The sequence below is a fragment of the Neopelma chrysocephalum genome, unplaced genomic scaffold, assembly GCF_003984885.1.
Source record: "Neopelma chrysocephalum unplaced genomic scaffold, ASM398488v2 Primary Assembly neopelma1_197, whole genome shotgun sequence".
Lineage (NCBI taxonomy): Eukaryota > Metazoa > Chordata > Aves > Passeriformes > Pipridae > Neopelma > Neopelma chrysocephalum.
In genome coordinates, this window is record NW_020897859.1 from 153228 (window position 1) to 168892 (window position 15665).

A 15665-nucleotide genomic window follows, 5' to 3' on the forward strand; every position below is an offset into this window, starting at 1 on the left:
GGACTGAGCTCCCCTCTGTCGGGGTCCCAGGCTGGCAGAGATCTGAGTCACCTCGTGGGGGCACATATAGGGAAAGGGGAGGTGGGAAAGAGGAGGCTCCTGCCAGAGGCACTCACAGGGATGTGACCCCAAGTGGGTCAGGCTGCAGCGTGTTCTGATGGACCTTAAATCACAGGGCAGAGCTGGAGCTGGAGCCCATGATCTGCAGGAGTGTTTGGACTGCACAGAGCTCAAGCCAAACTCACCCTCATCTCCATGTTCCCACTGCCACATTTCCCCTTCCTGCCCAAATTCCCTCCCAGAGGTCCAGGAACATGGAATGGTTTGGGCTGGAGGGACCTTAAAGCCCCCCCCAGCCCAGGTTTTGTTTCTCCCCAACAAGAGCTGCCCAGGACCCCCGGGGCCAGGTCCCCTCCCCCCTGAAGGGCTTTGCTCTCTCCCACATCAACGGGACTTAGTTGTGATGCCACGATAATTCCCAGAGATTTAGGAGCTCATTTCATTTGATCTGGCTTGTTAATTCCCAATCAAGTGCTGATTAGAGGCCACGGGGCAGAGCTGGAAACGCACTCGCAGGTTCCTCAGTGAGACCTTGGTGTGGTCCTTGAGGGGGGGCAGAAGCTCCTGAGAAGGCTCAGACATTGGAAAAGGGAAACTGGGAATCACCGAACAGACAGATTCGGCCAAAACGGGGGATTTAATAGGATTCAACATATACAGACAACAGAGCAGAGCAAAGGGCTCCTGTGCCCACCAGATGCACCCCCAGAGCTGCTTCCCTGGCCCGGGGCAGGACCGTTGGATTCCTCAGGGCACTCATCCCGTGTGTCCTGGTGAAGAGCTGGGAACTGCAGGGATTCAAGAGCTTCCCCAGGCTCCCCTCAGGTGACATCCCCAGCTCTGGAGCTGTTTGTGAGGGGACAAGGAGGAGCTGCAGGGGGGACACATCGTGGCCAGCTCCAGCTCCAGCTCCAGCTCCAGAGGGGGAAGCTCTGGCTGCAGTGCAGGAACATCCAGCTCCGGATGGGCAAGAAGGGATTCACTCCTTCAGGATTCACCGTCGGCTGCTGGACCTCGGTGGGACCTGGGAGCTCTCGGTGCTCCGGCCACGGAACCCGGCGGCTGTGACCTCCTCCAGGAAGCTGCCGGGAAAGGCTCAGGTTAGTGGGACAAGGGCCAACTGCCCCCCACCCTGGGCCTGGCCTCGAGCCTTTGGACCCCACCAGGACCTGCTCCTCAGCCCCAGAGCTGACACAGCCCCAGCAACACCGGGACGGGGGCACAGAGGCACAGAATCAGGGAATTGTTTAGGTTGGAAAAGCCCTCTGAGCCCATCGAGTTCAGCTGTCAACCCAACACTGCCAAGGCCACCACTGACCTGTGTCCCCACGTGCCACATCCACGTGGTTTTGAGCAATTCCAGGGATGGGGGACTCTACCACTGCCCTGTACAGCCCTTTCAGTGAAGGAATTTTCCCCAGTATCCAACCTAAACCTCTCCTGGTGCAACTTGGGGTTGTTTCCTCTGGTCATACACGGTGACAGTGGCAAAGGGGTGACCTGCCCATGACACTGTGATCCAACAACAGGTCACCCCTGCCTGACCCATTCCTGGGACAGCTGAAGGCAGGAAACACTAGTCCAAGAGTAAATTCCAAGCTCCCAAAGCCAGGAATGCTCCCAGCCAGGAAGATGCTGCTGGAGGACGGTTCCTCTGGCAATGAGACACCACAGCCGTTCCCAGGCTGACTCATCCCCTCAATGTGCTGATCAGGTGATCTCAACAGTAATGCTTAAAAAAAAAAAAATCCCAAAAAGGATAAAGAAACACAAACTAGGATATGCCACGAATCCTACAGAAACGGGATTTCCCTGAACTGGGTCTGGAGCAGCTCTTCCTGCCCAGGTTGTGAATCCTCAGGGGTTTGAAAAATAATAAAACCCTAAAATCTCAAGCAAAGGCCCAGCTCTGAGCTCCATGGGACACAGCTGGGAGGGACACAGACAGGACACTGTTCCCTGGCTCCACCTGGCTTCATGTTCCAGCCCCAGCTCTCTCTCCCCCAGGTTATTTTTAGGCGTTGGAGCCAGGCAGGACTGAGCTGTGGCAGGGAATGACTCGCTGGTGTTTTTAGGGAACCTCCTGGTTCCGTGCTGTCCGGAGCAGGTTGTGTGACCAGGGTCCCCTCAGGGTCCCCTCAGGGTCCCCTCAGGGCTCTCTGAGCACCTTCCAGGTCTGGAGTGTGCCGAGGCAAGAGCCAAAGTGCCCCCTGCCCCAGGGGGATGAGCTGCACCACGGCACAAATCCCCCGTGCTGGGGTTGTTCCCAGAACCCTGCGGATCCTGCGGGGCCGGGTGAGGACCCAGCACAGGTACCTGCAGGTAACTCCACGGATGCTCCACCCGACCAGGGCCCAGAGATCAAACCCCCAGGAGGAATGAACCTGCTCCTGGCTCTGCTCCCACCCCTCCGGAGCGAGGAGGGTCCCCACGAGGCTCCGGTGCCGCCGCGGCGCCGTAACTGGGTAACTGGGTCAGGCTCCACATCCTGGGATTAGTCCCAGCAGGTTTGGGCTCAACCTGCCCGGGATGAGTCAGCCCCAGCGCCAGATGTTCCTCCTGCTCCCAGGCATCCCTTTTTAGCCGATTATTGATCCTTTGTAACCCTTTCTCCTCCGAACCCTGCGGAACTGCTTTGGGATAACCGGGAGCAGGGCTCGGATCCCCAGGAGCTGAGTGGATTCTCCCTCCCCTGGGCCACCCCCCAGGCGCCCACAGATGTTGGTCCCAGTTCCAGTGGGGCCATAGGAACAATGGAGCCTGGGATTAGGTGCTTACATGGCTGCTCGGCGCATTAACACCCAAATCCCCTTGTTTCTGGTGACATATCTGCCCTAATCCCGCAGGAATCAGGAAGGCCATGGATTACAGGAGGGGTTGGGACACACTAAAATCTGGGTACCCTCACATCAGACACCTCAGGGATGTGCTGACATTTCCCTGATCCTCGGGCACTGTGCTGGAATTGTGGGGAACAGTGGACAGGAGACATTTTTGTTGTCCTTCCATCCTTAGGGAAACCTTATCCCAGAGAAAATTAATCATTTGGAGCAGGGCTGTTTCAGAACAGGTCTCTGCCATCCTTCCTTCCCCGGAGCTCCCAGGCAGGGCCCAGCTGGATCCAGCCCTTCCATAGGACAAGCCTTTCAGTTTTTGGGGATTTTTCCCTCCCCACTTCGTTCTTTGAAATGCAAATTTGGATACAGAATCCCAGTTTTTCTGTAAATAATTCAGGGACTGTGCCAAGACGTGGTGGAGCCCAGACCAGCCCAGGTGGCTCCTGGCAGCACAAATCCAAGTGGAGCCCATGATGGAGCTGCAGATCCTGAGCTTCAGCAGCAGCTCAGGGTTTTCCCACCATCCCACCCTGAGCTGAAGGAAGGGCACAGGGAACCTGGAGGGAATTCCTGCTCCCCTGCCTGGCCAGCAGCGAGCTGTGCCAATGGGAAACAATGCCCAGTGTGGCCTCAATTCTCCCCTGCACCCAAAGTGAGTAATTTGGGTTCAGGAAAAATTATTTGTATTCATAAACCAGACGTTTCCCACCAGGAATTCCATACCAGGAGGGACCTCTGCCCACCTCCAGCAAGGCAGCTGCACGTTCAGTCAGTGCTGAATTCTGCTCTGGCTTCCCGAGCGTGTGGGGAATTACAAGCAGGAAAAACTCTAGGGAATAAACTCCACTTCCCTGCCCTGGAACTCAGGGAAATGCAGGTTAAAGCTCTGGGTGGGTGATCTGACCCTGAGCCACCACGAGCAGATCTGGGCACGGAGCACTGACCCCCCGTTTCCGTGTGTTACTGCCCGGTGGGGATCCCTCCTGCATCCCGAATTCCTGCCATGCCAGCAGCTTTGCCGGCAGGATTCCCGGCGGGATGGGTTTTACCTCCTGGTGTTGTGGATGGTGGTGCCGCCCAGGACGATGCGGACGCCGGGGTTGGAGCGGTTCAGGTTGTACACGGCCAGAGCCTCCTCGTACGTGGCCCCTCCGATGAGGAACACAACGATATCCTGGGGCCTGGGACAAAGGCACAAACCATGGAATGCTTTGGGTCAGAAGGACCTTAAAGCTCGTCTTGTTCACCAGGTGGAAGCCCCATCCAACCCGGCCTTGAACGCTCCCTGGGATGGGGAATAGTGAGGAACACCCAGCAAACACTGAGCCAGGATTAGACAAAACCAAGGATAAATCCTGCCCTGGAAGCAGCGATCCATGATCCTCATGGTGCCTCTCCCAGACCCCGCGTCACCCCTGGGATCTGCTGGGCTCAGGGCCGACAACAACCATTAAATCCCACAAAACCTCATCTCCCCTGAACTTTCACCCCTGGCCCTGAGCAGCCTCCAGCAGCGGCAGCACCCGGATCCCTGCGGATCCACACCCCCATGTTTAATGCATGATTCAGGCTCCGCTGCAGCTGGGAAATCACAATCGATTCCGGAGTCAGGCGAGGACACGGCGCTGCCTCGGAGCTCCCGGGCTCGGGGTGAAGGGCACGCAGCAGCTCGTTTGGGGCTGATCATGAACTGCCAGGATTTGTGCCTCAGTTCACCAGGGCAGCCGGTGCATCCCAGTGCCAGGGGCCCCAGGTGTGTTCCCAGTGCTGTGGCACCTGGTGTATCCCAGTGCCAGGGGCCCCAGGTGTATCCCAGTGCAGGCTCTGGCCGACCGGCCCCACGTACCTGTCCCGGAGCGTGTTGGGGCCCAGGTAGGGATATTGGCTGTCCTTGAGCTTTCCTTTGATGAGCTGGTCCAGCGTTTCCTGGAGCAGGGGCTGGTGCTGTGTGTACACATTCTCAATGCCCTGTAGCGGGAGGGAAGCTCTTTAGGAACTGGGAGAGCAAGGAGGGAGGAGGAATCAGCGGAGGCACCGCATCGCCTGACAACCCAGCAGGTGTCACCCCTGAATTTGGGATTTGAGGCTCTTCAGCAACCCACTCCCATTGTCCTCAATGGAATCAGGCCCTGAAGCCACTGCCCTCCCTGTGAAATCCCAGCCCCAAGCCAGCAGCCCGACATTCCTGCCAGCCCTACTCCTGCTCTGGCTGCAGTTTTGGCTAAAACTGTCCCTTTTCCCCCCGAGGCAGCGCGGTACCTTCAGGCCTTTGAGGAACTGCTTAGTGATGGCCACAGCGTCCTTGGGGCCAAACAGGTCACTGCCCCGGACCCGCTTCCCTCCGTACTCCACCACGGCTGACACCAGCTGCGGGAGGAGAGGGCAGGAGCCGTCAGCCCGGGAACTCCTCACTGGGCTCTGGGGCTCATGGAACTCAGGGACACAGAGCCAGGGAGGTGATCCCAGTGGCACCGCACACAGAGGTGAGGGGGTGGAGCAGCAGCACCCCCAAATCCCCCCGCCTGCCCCAACCCTCCTGCACGAGGAGAGGCATCGTCTCCATCGCCCGCGGCAGCAGCTCCTCCACACGAGGTGACATCATCCTGCTCCTCCACCTCCTCCCCAGCTGCTCCTGGCGCTGCCGCCCGCTCCCTTCCCACCAGCTCCTCTCCGTTCCCAGCCCTTCGCTGCAGCCACTGCCTGTGCAGGAGCTGGGCAAAGGGGGAAGAGGAGAAGGAGAGAGGATGCACATCCCAGGCCTGTGCACGTGCCACACTCCCCTCCCAGCAGACTCTTGCCATCCCCGCTTTATCCAATCCTTCATAACACCACAGACCAGTCCAGGGTGGAAGGGCCCTCTGGAGATCATCCCGTCCAACCCCCAGTATCCCTGACGTGGGAAATGGAGCCACTCATTTAAAAAGCCCTTTAAGCCACACCCGCAGGTCCCTCCCTGAGCCGAGCTCGGGGCTCTGCACAACAACCCAGCGCCGGGCTGACCCAAAGCGGGCAGGTTTCCCCCCAGAGAGCAGCAATTCCCCCCCCGTGCCCCCCGTGCCCCCTCCCCGGGGTTACCTTGCGGTACCTGTCGGTGCCTCCGCGGGCGCGCAGCTCGTCCAGCAGTGCCGGGAGGCCGTTGCTGGCGTGGCGCTCGTAGCGCAGGGCGTAGAGCATCACCAGCCTTGCTGCGTCCAGCTCCGACACCCGCGGGCTCTGCAGCACCCGCCGCACGCTCTGCGGGGACACGGGCACACCTCAGCGGGGGCCAGGCCGGGCTGCTCCGGAGCCCAGGGCCTGAGGGGCATGGGACCAGACTGGTATCACTGCCTGAGGGGCACGGAACTCGACTGGTGTCACTGGTATCACTGCCTGAGGGGCACCGGACCAGACTGGTATCACTGCCTGAGGGACGTGGAACCAGACTGGTGTCACTGGTATCACTGCCCGAGGGACGTGGAACCAGACTGGTATCACTGCCTGAGGGGCACGGGACCAGACTGGTATCACTGGTATCACTGCCTGAGGGGCACAGAACCAGATTGGTATCACTGCCTGAAGGACGTGGAACCAGACTGGTGTCACTGCCTGAGGGACACGGAACTGGACTGGTATCACTGCCTTAGGGACACGGAATCAGACTGGTATCACTGCCTGAGGGACATGGAACCAGACTGGTATGACTGCCTGAGGGGCACAGAACCAGACTGGTATCACTGGTGTCACTGCCTGAGGGACACGGAACCAGACTGGTATCACTGGTGTTACTGCCTGAGGGATACGGAACCAGACTGGTATCACTGCCTGAGGGGCACAGAACTGGACTGGTATCGCTGCCTTAGGGACACGGAATCAGATTGGTCTTACTGGTATCACTGCCTGAGGGACACGGAACCAGACTGGTATCACTGGTATCACTGCCTGAGGGGCACGGAACCAGACTGGTGTCACTGCCTGAGGGACACAGAACCAGACTGGTCTCACTGGTGTCACTGCCTTAGGGACACTAATCAGACTGGTTTCACTGGTGTCCCTGCAGGAGGGGGAGGTCAGCAGGCACTTCCAGACACCTCCAAGCTCTGCCCAGCCCTTTCTGGCTCGAGTGGAGCCACACATCGCCCACAGGTTCGACCACTACACTGGCTCAAAAAAAACCCTCAGGCAACCCCTCCAATTCTATTTCCTGTTTGGAAGGTGCACGGCAGAAGCATCAAAGTCTCAGCAAACCTTTGGATGTGAGATGTGGAGGAGCAAATTGCACATTTGGAAACAAAGGAGGGAAGGAATTAAAGCATGGAAAGAGAGATCCCAGCTGGAGGGAAGAGCAGGGATCTCAGTTATCACTCCTGATCCGCTGCTGGATTCATCACCCTGGCTCAGCTGTTTGCTGGGATCTGTCTGACTAATGCTGACTAGTTACAAAAACACAGGACAAAATCTTGGCCTGCAAGGAGGACCAACAGGAACTTCACCCTTCAAGTTCAGGAATTCACCTGTGAGGGGAGGGAGGGAGCCCCAGGGAGGTTCCTGTGGTGGCAGTGCCAGGATCAGCGGGAAGCAAGGAGAACAGAACAGCCATTGTCCACAGGAGGAGCTGGGATTCCAACCCTCTGTTCAGCTCCCAGGGCTCCTGCACTGTGTCAGGGTTAATGAGAGCCCAGGGGAGGAATAACCCAAATGTCCTGGACTGGGGGGCCCGAGGCCACCAGAGACCGAGCGATCCTTGAAGTGACATCAGGGGAGAACAATTCCACCCTTATTCCAGGCTCTGGCTGGTTGCTCCTTGTCCCGTGGCCTTGCCCTTCTCGCTGCCATGGGGAGCCGCAGCAGGGACAGCCTGGGGCAGGGTGGCTGCAGGGACAAAGATCCCAATTCCATGGGTTTCCATTCATTTCTGAGCTGCCACAAGTTTTCCAGCGGCCTCAGTTTGATGGAAGTACAACAGGGCCCTTCAGGCATGGGGCTGGGGAAGGGAACTGAGGCAGCTTTTCTGCTCTAAAAAACCGCAGAAACACTGAGTTTGTGCAGACCAGGACCAAGGTGACCCCAGGAATCCCAGGATTCACCTGCCAGGGCAGGGCTGACCCGCCGGTGTCTCCATCCAGCTCCCAGCACTGCCAGATCCCCCCCGAACCCAGAGTTGGTGATGTGACAGCGCTGTCACATAATGGAGGAACGCCGGAGAGTGGGATGTAAGGACAGGATTTGCCAAGATGCTTCTCAAGCCAGTTATTAACGATGACTCATCCCCATCTGAGCAGAGCAGGGAGGAGCAATTCCACATCCAGTGTCCCACCCCGCAGGACACAGAACTCCCACCCCTGGGGGAGCGACGGGATCGAAGCCCCGGACCCAGGCCTGGGATGGAGTACCTGGAGGGCACTGGAATGGTCATTCTGGCAGGCCAGCTCCTGCTCCACCTCCGACACTTCCAGCAGGTTCCGCTCGGCGACGAGCCGGGACAGCTCCCCCACCACCGTCACGTGCTTGGACACCGTCCCCGACATCTTCTTGAACTGAGGGTAGTTCTCCACAAAGGCCTGTGAGGGGGGAAACCAAGACAGTGGGTGCTTCCAGGGAAAAGCAGGAGACAGAGGGTGGGTGCAGCCAGCCATAAACTGCATAAATTCACAGCAATCCAAGCCCTGGGTGTGGAGGATTGGGCACCTTGATCCCAGGAGCCCATAGGAGACTTCTGGGAGGGATGTACTTTTTATTTACTCCTAAAATTAAAGGATACAGAAAGTGCCTCCAAAGAGACCTCCAGATTCTTTACACCCCGAGCAGTGGCTGATGTAACAGCCCGTGCTCTGAGCTGTGCCCCGGGACCCAGCTGGGATGGGCTTTGTCCATACCTTCATATCCGCAATGGATTCCAGCTTCTGCTGCTCCTTTGGCTTCCTCCTCTGGAAATCCTCCATCAGGTTCTTGATGTTGGTGCCAATCTCGGCGAAGTTCAGGTACATGTTCTGCACAGACAAAATGGGGAGCACAGGGAGCCTTTAGGAGCTGGGAGAAAGTGGCCCCTGTGCCCAAGGCACATCCCCTCAAACCCGCAGCTCTGCACTTGGCTTCGAAATAAAACCACAAACAGGACACCTGATCTCCTGTCAGGTGTCACTGGTGCAGCCCGGTGACGTTCACCACTGGCACATCCCCACCTCGATGCTCAAAGTCATCGGGAAGTTCCTTTCCCAAAACACCAACGGGATGTGACCCCCAGCCCCAGCTGCTCGTGAAGACCCTCCAGGACACCCACGTTGGCGTAGAACTCGTCGTTCTCAGCCGACAGGACGACCTCCCGCAGGTCCTTGCTGATCCCCGGCACCCGGGACAGGTCGATGCGGTTGTTGTTGATCCCCAGCAGCTCATGGACCATGGCCTGGTACGTCCACTGCCAGGGGACAGAGGAAGGCAGAGAGGGTGACCTTGGGGAGGCACAGCACTGGGAAATCAATGGATTTCAGCTGAACCCGACCAACGCTGCTCCCGCTCCCCCAGGACACAGGGACAGCCCAGGTGTGTGTCCCTCCAACCAGCCGGGAGGTTACAATGAGAAATAAACTCATCGTAAATAATATCACTGGTAAATAATCAGAGGGGGAGAGAGCACAGAGGGATTTCACAGGGAATGGGGGTGGGAGGCAACACTTTTCTCTCCCACATCCAACCCGTGCCCGGTCAGGGGGAGAATTCCCATCCCTGCCCCAGCCTGGCACGCCTGGGCGTGGCTCACCTGGTTCAGGAGCGGGGTGATGGCGTCGTCGGAGCGGTCCAGGATCAGGAGCAGGGGAGGGACCTCGGTGCGGCGGAAGTCGAACAGCTCGTACTCCTTCGTGATCACTTGCTGTGGAGAAACGGGAAAAACCCCACTGGAACACCTGGAAAACGCTCCCTCTCAGTGTGGATACGGGTACAGAGGGAAGGGTGGGTGAAACCCCGTCCTGCACTGCCAGGGAGGAGCTGAGGGCCCGGGAACGCAGCTCTCCAGAGGCTGTTTTGGGAGCAGAGAGGGACGTGACCTGCCCAGCGCTGGGCCACGAAGGAAATGATGGAATTCACAAGAATTGACTGGAAATGGGTTGAAAACCCAAACTAGCCAAAACTGAATATCCCCCAAAGGGAGGATGTGCCGTGGCCGTGGGCTCCCCTCACCTTCACGCACTCGGCCAAGCGCTTCGCTGGCTCTGAGGAGAGCTGGTACCGGATCATGGGGCACTTCTTCAGGGACAGCAGCAGAGCAGTGAGCCCCTGGGTTGTCCTGGCCAGCTGAGCCGGGTCCCAGCTGCGGCCCTGGAAGAAAAGGCTGCGCCTCATATGGATGCACCGGCCCCAAACTTCCTCACATCCTTGTTCCTAAGTCCTAAAGTCTCACAGGAAACCACGGCTGGGCTGGAGGAGCAGGTACCCCCAGGGTCAAGGCTGGGGTCCCTGGTGTTTCTCTCCTTGCCAAGGACCATTCCTTCCCCCTCGTGGCCCCTCCAGTAGCCCCCCATCGTCCCAGTTTGTGGTGGCTACTGGTGTGTTACCCAATCCAAGGAGAACTCGCCGTGTTCCTACCCGGCAGCAGCCCAGGAGGTTGAGGGAGAAGACATGTGGGTTCACCGCGATGTAGTCACCGTAGAATTCCTGGTGGGGGAGCAGGACAGTGTCTGTCACCACCCAGAGCCCTGTTCCAGCACTGGCACCAACACCCAACCCCAATCACAGGCCTTTGTGTCCATCCTTCCTCCCACCCAGGCTGGTCGGGAACAAGAGCCCTGCTGCTCCCCCAGTGTTTGTGAGCCTGGACCTTCCCTTTGCTTTTGGATCTACCTAAAACATCCAAACTTCACCTGGACTTCAGCCACGACCTCCTGCTCGTCGGCCTCGGCCAAGGCCTTCACGTCGCTCTTGCTGATGACGTTGCTGAAATCTGGGAGGAAACAGCGAAGGGATGGTTGGGATCCGGGCAGACGCCGTGGGACAGCACGGCTGGATCCTCTCCAGAGCGGGAGCAAATCCCCCAGGGACCCTCTGACCCTGCACCTGCAGGTGCTGGAATCCTGAGCTACCTGCCAGGGATGCTCGGAGCTCATCCCCTGCCCCTCTCCCCGGCGCCCAGCCCTGCCGCGTCCCGCGGAGCCGCGATGACATCTAGAGGCCACTTCACCCAATTCCCAGGATCCCACCGACTGATTCCAGGGCTGGAGGACTAGACTTCAACCCAAAACCAGCTGGAGTCGTTCTGCTTCATTCCCAAACCCACGGAACATGCTGTGGCATGAGCAGGACACGTGGGAAGCACCTGCCTGATACACCCAGCATGGGAAGGTGCTGTGTGATCCACACTGGGATGTGGAGCCTGTGCCACCCACGCTGGGATGTGGAGCCTGTCCCACCCACACTGGGATGTGGAGCCTGTCCCACCCACACTGGGATGTGGAGCATGTCCTGGATTATGGACCCTCAGGACCCCCAGATGGTTTGTACTCACAGATGAAGTAGACGCTGTACTTGGGCCTCCGCAGCTCCTGCACCAGGAGCTCCACGTTCTCCTGGATGGAAACAGCAGCGAGGAGAGCAGAGTTAAGGAATACGGAATCATGGAAGCGTTAAGGTTGGAAAAGCCTCTGAGATCCTGCAGTTTGGCAACCCCACAGCTCTGCTAAAGCCACCACTGACCCGTGTCCCCAAGTGCCACGTCCACACATTTTTTAACACCTCCAGGGATGGGGGGAGACTCCACCACTGCCCTGAGCAGCCTGTGCAGGGGCTGGACAGCCCTTTCCATGAAGGAGTTTTCCCCAATATCCGACCTAAAGCCCCCCATCCACCCAGCACAATTTGAGGTCGTTTCCTCTTGTCCTGCTGTTCCCTGGGAGAAGAGACCGATCCCCACCCTGGTGAGTGCGGGGACCCCCGGGCAGGGTGGGTACCTTGGTGGGCCGCAGGAAGCAGATGGCCTTGAGGTGCTTCATGGGCTCCCTGTTGGGCGAGTCGAGGCGCTCGAAGAGATAAACCTCGCGCTGCAGGATCTCGGACTGGGTGTACACAACGCTCACGGCGCCGGTCTGCGGGCGGCACGTTGGGAGACATCGCCCGTCACCGCGGCCCCGGGCGCGGCGCTCCCGGCCCCGCCGCCCCCCGCGCTCCGGGCCTGCCGCTCACCGTCTCCCGGTCCATCAGCAGCACCTTCATGCCGGGGCCGCTGTCCTCGATCATCTTGGACACGTACTGCCGGACCGCCAGCACCGCGTTCATCTTGGCGGGGCCGCCCGGCTGCCCCCGGCCCCGCTCCGCGACCCCCGGCCCCGCTTCGGCTCCGCCCGGCCCCTCTTCGGCTCTTCCCGTCCTCGCTTCGGCCCTACTTCGTCTCCGTTCGGCTCCGCCCGGCCTCTCTTCGGCTCCGTTCGTCTCTCCCCGGCCCCGCCCGGCCCCGCTGCCTCCTGGGAGTTGTAGTCCGGCAGCGAGAGCGGCCCCCGCCCGCAGCCCCCACTGGCCCCACCGCCCCTCGGGGCGGTCCCGCAGCCCCGGCCCAGGTTCTTCGCCCGTCCCAGGGCCCGAGTGCACCCAGGCGGTGGAAATGGCCCGGGACGGTGAAGCAGTTAGAGGCTGAACCCACCCAAACTCACCCCAGACCCATCTAAACCCACCCAAACCCACCCCAAATTATCCCCAAATCCCCCCAAACTCACTCCACTGCACCCCAAATGCCCCCAGACCCACCCCATCTCACCCCAAGCCCACCCCAAGCCCCCAGGAGCGCTTGGTGCACCCCAGGAGGGTCTTCTGGGGTTCCCAAGGACAAGGATGGGATTCAGGCTCACTGAACATGAGGCAAAGCTGCTGGGGGGGCCTGGGGAGTGGGCGAGGGGTGGGCAATGCCAGGGCTCCAGGACCAGCCTGGTCCCGTTAATCCCTGGAACAGGGCAGTGGGATTAGTGCTATTCCCGGTGGGACAGAGCTGACCCGGGGCCGGACACTCCCCCACTGCCGGGGCCCTATTTATAGCGGGGGGATAATGATTAATTAATGATTACGTCCTGCCTTTCACTTCCAATTAAGCAGCTCCCCTTTTCCTCGACACCTTCGTCATCTTTAATCCTTCCATTTCCTGCCCAGATCCCGTTTTACTTTTCATTTCCAAACACTTTGGGTCTCCTGCCCTAGAGGCCGGGGAGTTCTGCGCACGTATGGATCTTTATACAACCCTCAAAGGTTTGGGTGGTTTAAATAAGGATTTAGCTAAAATGACTTGATTTCCTATATCCAAACTGACTCCCTATGGAATGTGTGGGTGCTCCCAGGCAAAGGATACAGACAATAATGGCAAATGGAATAAACCATTGGGATTATTTTTAAATTTAATTACATCCAATTGTTTTCTGGCCTTGTTTGGATGTTAAATAATTCAGTGCCTGTAAAGTGCTTGTTTAGTTACTGTCCAGTTTCCTTGGAAATGCTTTTGGATGAGGTCAGTGAGGGTTTTATTTGTGAACTAGCCAAACCCAGGGTGTCGTCTCCTCCTTAAATCCATCTCTGTCCTTGTCCTTAGGGAAGACAAACCCCTTCTTGTGCCATTTTGAGGAAGTAAATCGCAAACCAAAACTCTGAGGCTTCTTGGTGGGATGTTGATCCCTGGTTTGCGGGTAAAACATTTAAAACAACTTTTATTCCGAGGAAATTTTACACTTTTCCTTCCCCATGGGCTGATTTGGGGCGATGGAAGAGCAGTTTTGTGTCCTGCAAGAGGTTGGAATCGTGGAATTGTTCAAGCCAGAAAAGACCTGTTCATTTGCTATTGTTTCTGATTTAAATCTTCCTTAAAAGTTGATTCAAATATTATTTGCAAAAATCCAGCTGATTTAACCTCCCCTGTAACTGCCCTGGGCCCGTCACCGTTGGAGCAGCTCGAGGACAGACGTCGGTCCCTAAGTTGAGGCAATAGGATTGTCTGGGATTACAGCACTGCTATTTTAAGTTCCATCACGATTAGTTAAAAAGCAGCTGATTCCCCACTCCTGATTCCAAGGAGAAATGGCCACGGCAGCCTTTGCTTCCCGGGACATCCCCCAGCACCACCTGAGTGGCTTGGGAACATCCCAGCCTTTCCCTGTTCTCCCACTCTGACACGACTCACGTCCCAGGCGTCTCCTGCCACCGTGTGCAGGTCTCCTGGGAAAAAGTGCTCCATGAAAAGAGGCTCCTGGCAGTAAAATAAGGCCTGGATGAGTTTCCAGCTTTGGAGATGAGGAGTCATGAGGGGCTTCACCTCACCTCGGTATTGTTTTATAATCTAATTTTGCTAAATGGTGAGAGGGGGAGAAAAAAACCCAAATAAACACAGGAAGGCCCGTTAGGATCCAGAACCTCATCCTTTTGGAAGTGGCATCCCCGGGCAGCAGGGCCACAGGGCGTGCTGGGGACAAACCCTGCAGCCAGAGGGGACAAACCCGCGCACATCCCGTCCCTTCTGTGCTGGACAATTCCTGCCCGGACGCACAAACCAACCCTTTGTGTGGGACACAAACAAGGGCAGGCTCCTGGCAGGACACAAAGGCGGGATTGAGCTCCGGGATCAGCTGAGCCCTGCGCATGACAGGCCCTGTTTGCCACTGGTGGCCACGGGGGCTCTCCCACCTGTGCTTTTCCTAAGGGAAAACCGGGAAGGCCGAGTGGGAGATGAACCACAGGGCAAATACACCAGCAGTGGTTCTGTGGGTGCTGTGCCAGGACTTCCCAGCACCAGGCCCCTCAGGTTTGGCACAGCACCAGGGCACTGCCCGCCTGCTTCCGTGGGCACCCACGGCACAGGGAATGCCAGGCCCTCGGCACAGGGAATTCCAGGCCCTCGGCACAGGGAATTCCAGGCCCTTGGTGCACGGAATTCCAGGCACTTGGCACAGGGAATGCCAGGCCCTCGGCACAGGGAATTCCAGGCCCTCGGCACAGGGAATGCCAGGCCCTTGGTGCACGGAATTCCAGGCCCTTGGCACAGGGAATGCTAGGCTCTTGGCACAGGGAATTTCAGGCCCTTGGTGCAGGGAATTCCAGGCCCTTGGCACAGGGAATTCCAGGCCTTTGGCATAGGGAATGCCGGGAACTCAGCCGGGGGACGCGCTGTTGGGGAAAGGAGGGATGGCAGTGGCTTTCCATGGTAGGGAAAGACATTCCCGGTGGGAATAGGGCTCAGGGAAGTGGGTGCCAGCGCCGGCCCCCTTGGCCTTCAGGGTTGGGGGCTCAGCCCATGCTGGGGGTTCTGGCCCCACACAAGCCCCCAGAAAGGGGGGGAAGGGTACAGATCGCACACGGGGGGGGGGTTCAGGCCCCACTCAGGGTGTTACAGACCCAATAGAGGGGGTTTGAGGCCCCTCACAGGGGTTACAGACCCCGCACAGGGGGTGCAGCCCCTCACCAGAGTCACAGACCCCACAGCGGGGGTGTCAAGGGGTCTCACGGCCCTCACCAGAGTCACAGACCTCACAGCGGGGGTGTCAAGGGGTCTCACGCCCCTCACCAGGGTCTCGGACCCCACACGGGGGTCCCGGGGGGTCTCGGGGTGTCCCGGAGGGGGTCTCCGGCCCCCGCCCCGCCGCCAGGGGGCGCTCTGCCCCCTCCCCCGCCCGGCGCACGCGCGGTGCCGCCGCGGGGGTGGGCGGGGCCGAGGGCCGGCGCTGCGCCGCCATTGGCCCAGTCCCGGCGGCGGCCCGCGTGCGCCGGCCAAAGCGTTCCGGGCGGGAACGGGGGCGGCGGCGCGTTCCGGGCGGCGCGTTCCGTTCCTTCCCCCCC

General features: G+C 58.9%; 1 protein-coding gene across 1 annotated transcript; it reads right to left on the reverse strand.

The window, feature by feature from the left end:
- Positions 1–678: 678 nt before the first annotated feature.
- On the reverse strand, positions 679–12283 carry VPS45 (vacuolar protein sorting 45 homolog). Its single transcript, XM_027702828.1, has 15 exons — positions 12045–12283; positions 11813–11947; positions 11371–11431; positions 10730–10809; positions 10455–10523; positions 10050–10187; positions 9631–9741; positions 9154–9288; positions 8750–8863; positions 8267–8434; positions 5973–6131; positions 5157–5264; positions 4744–4865; positions 3947–4078; positions 679–1142 (listed from the first exon to the last, which is right to left on the reverse strand). Exons 1-15 carry the CDS (start codon positions 12135–12137, stop codon positions 1055–1057), a joined length of 1713 nt encoding a protein of 570 aa, XP_027558629.1. The 5' UTR covers positions 12138–12283; the 3' UTR covers positions 679–1054.
- Positions 12284–15665: the final 3382 nt, after the last annotated feature.

Coding starts and splice junctions, on each gene's coding strand:
- VPS45 (XM_027702828.1), bottom strand. CDS start 12,137: ATGAACGCGGTGCTGGCGGTCCGGCAGTACGTGTCCAAGATGATCGAG. Junction 9,742..10,049: donor GCTTGGCCGAGTGCGTGAAG/GTGAGGGGAGCC, acceptor GTTTCTCCACAG/CAAGTGATCACGAAGGAGTA. Junction 8,864..9,153: donor ACGACGAGTTCTACGCCAAC/GTGGGTGTCCTG, acceptor TTGTCTGTGCAG/AACATGTACCTGAACTTCGC.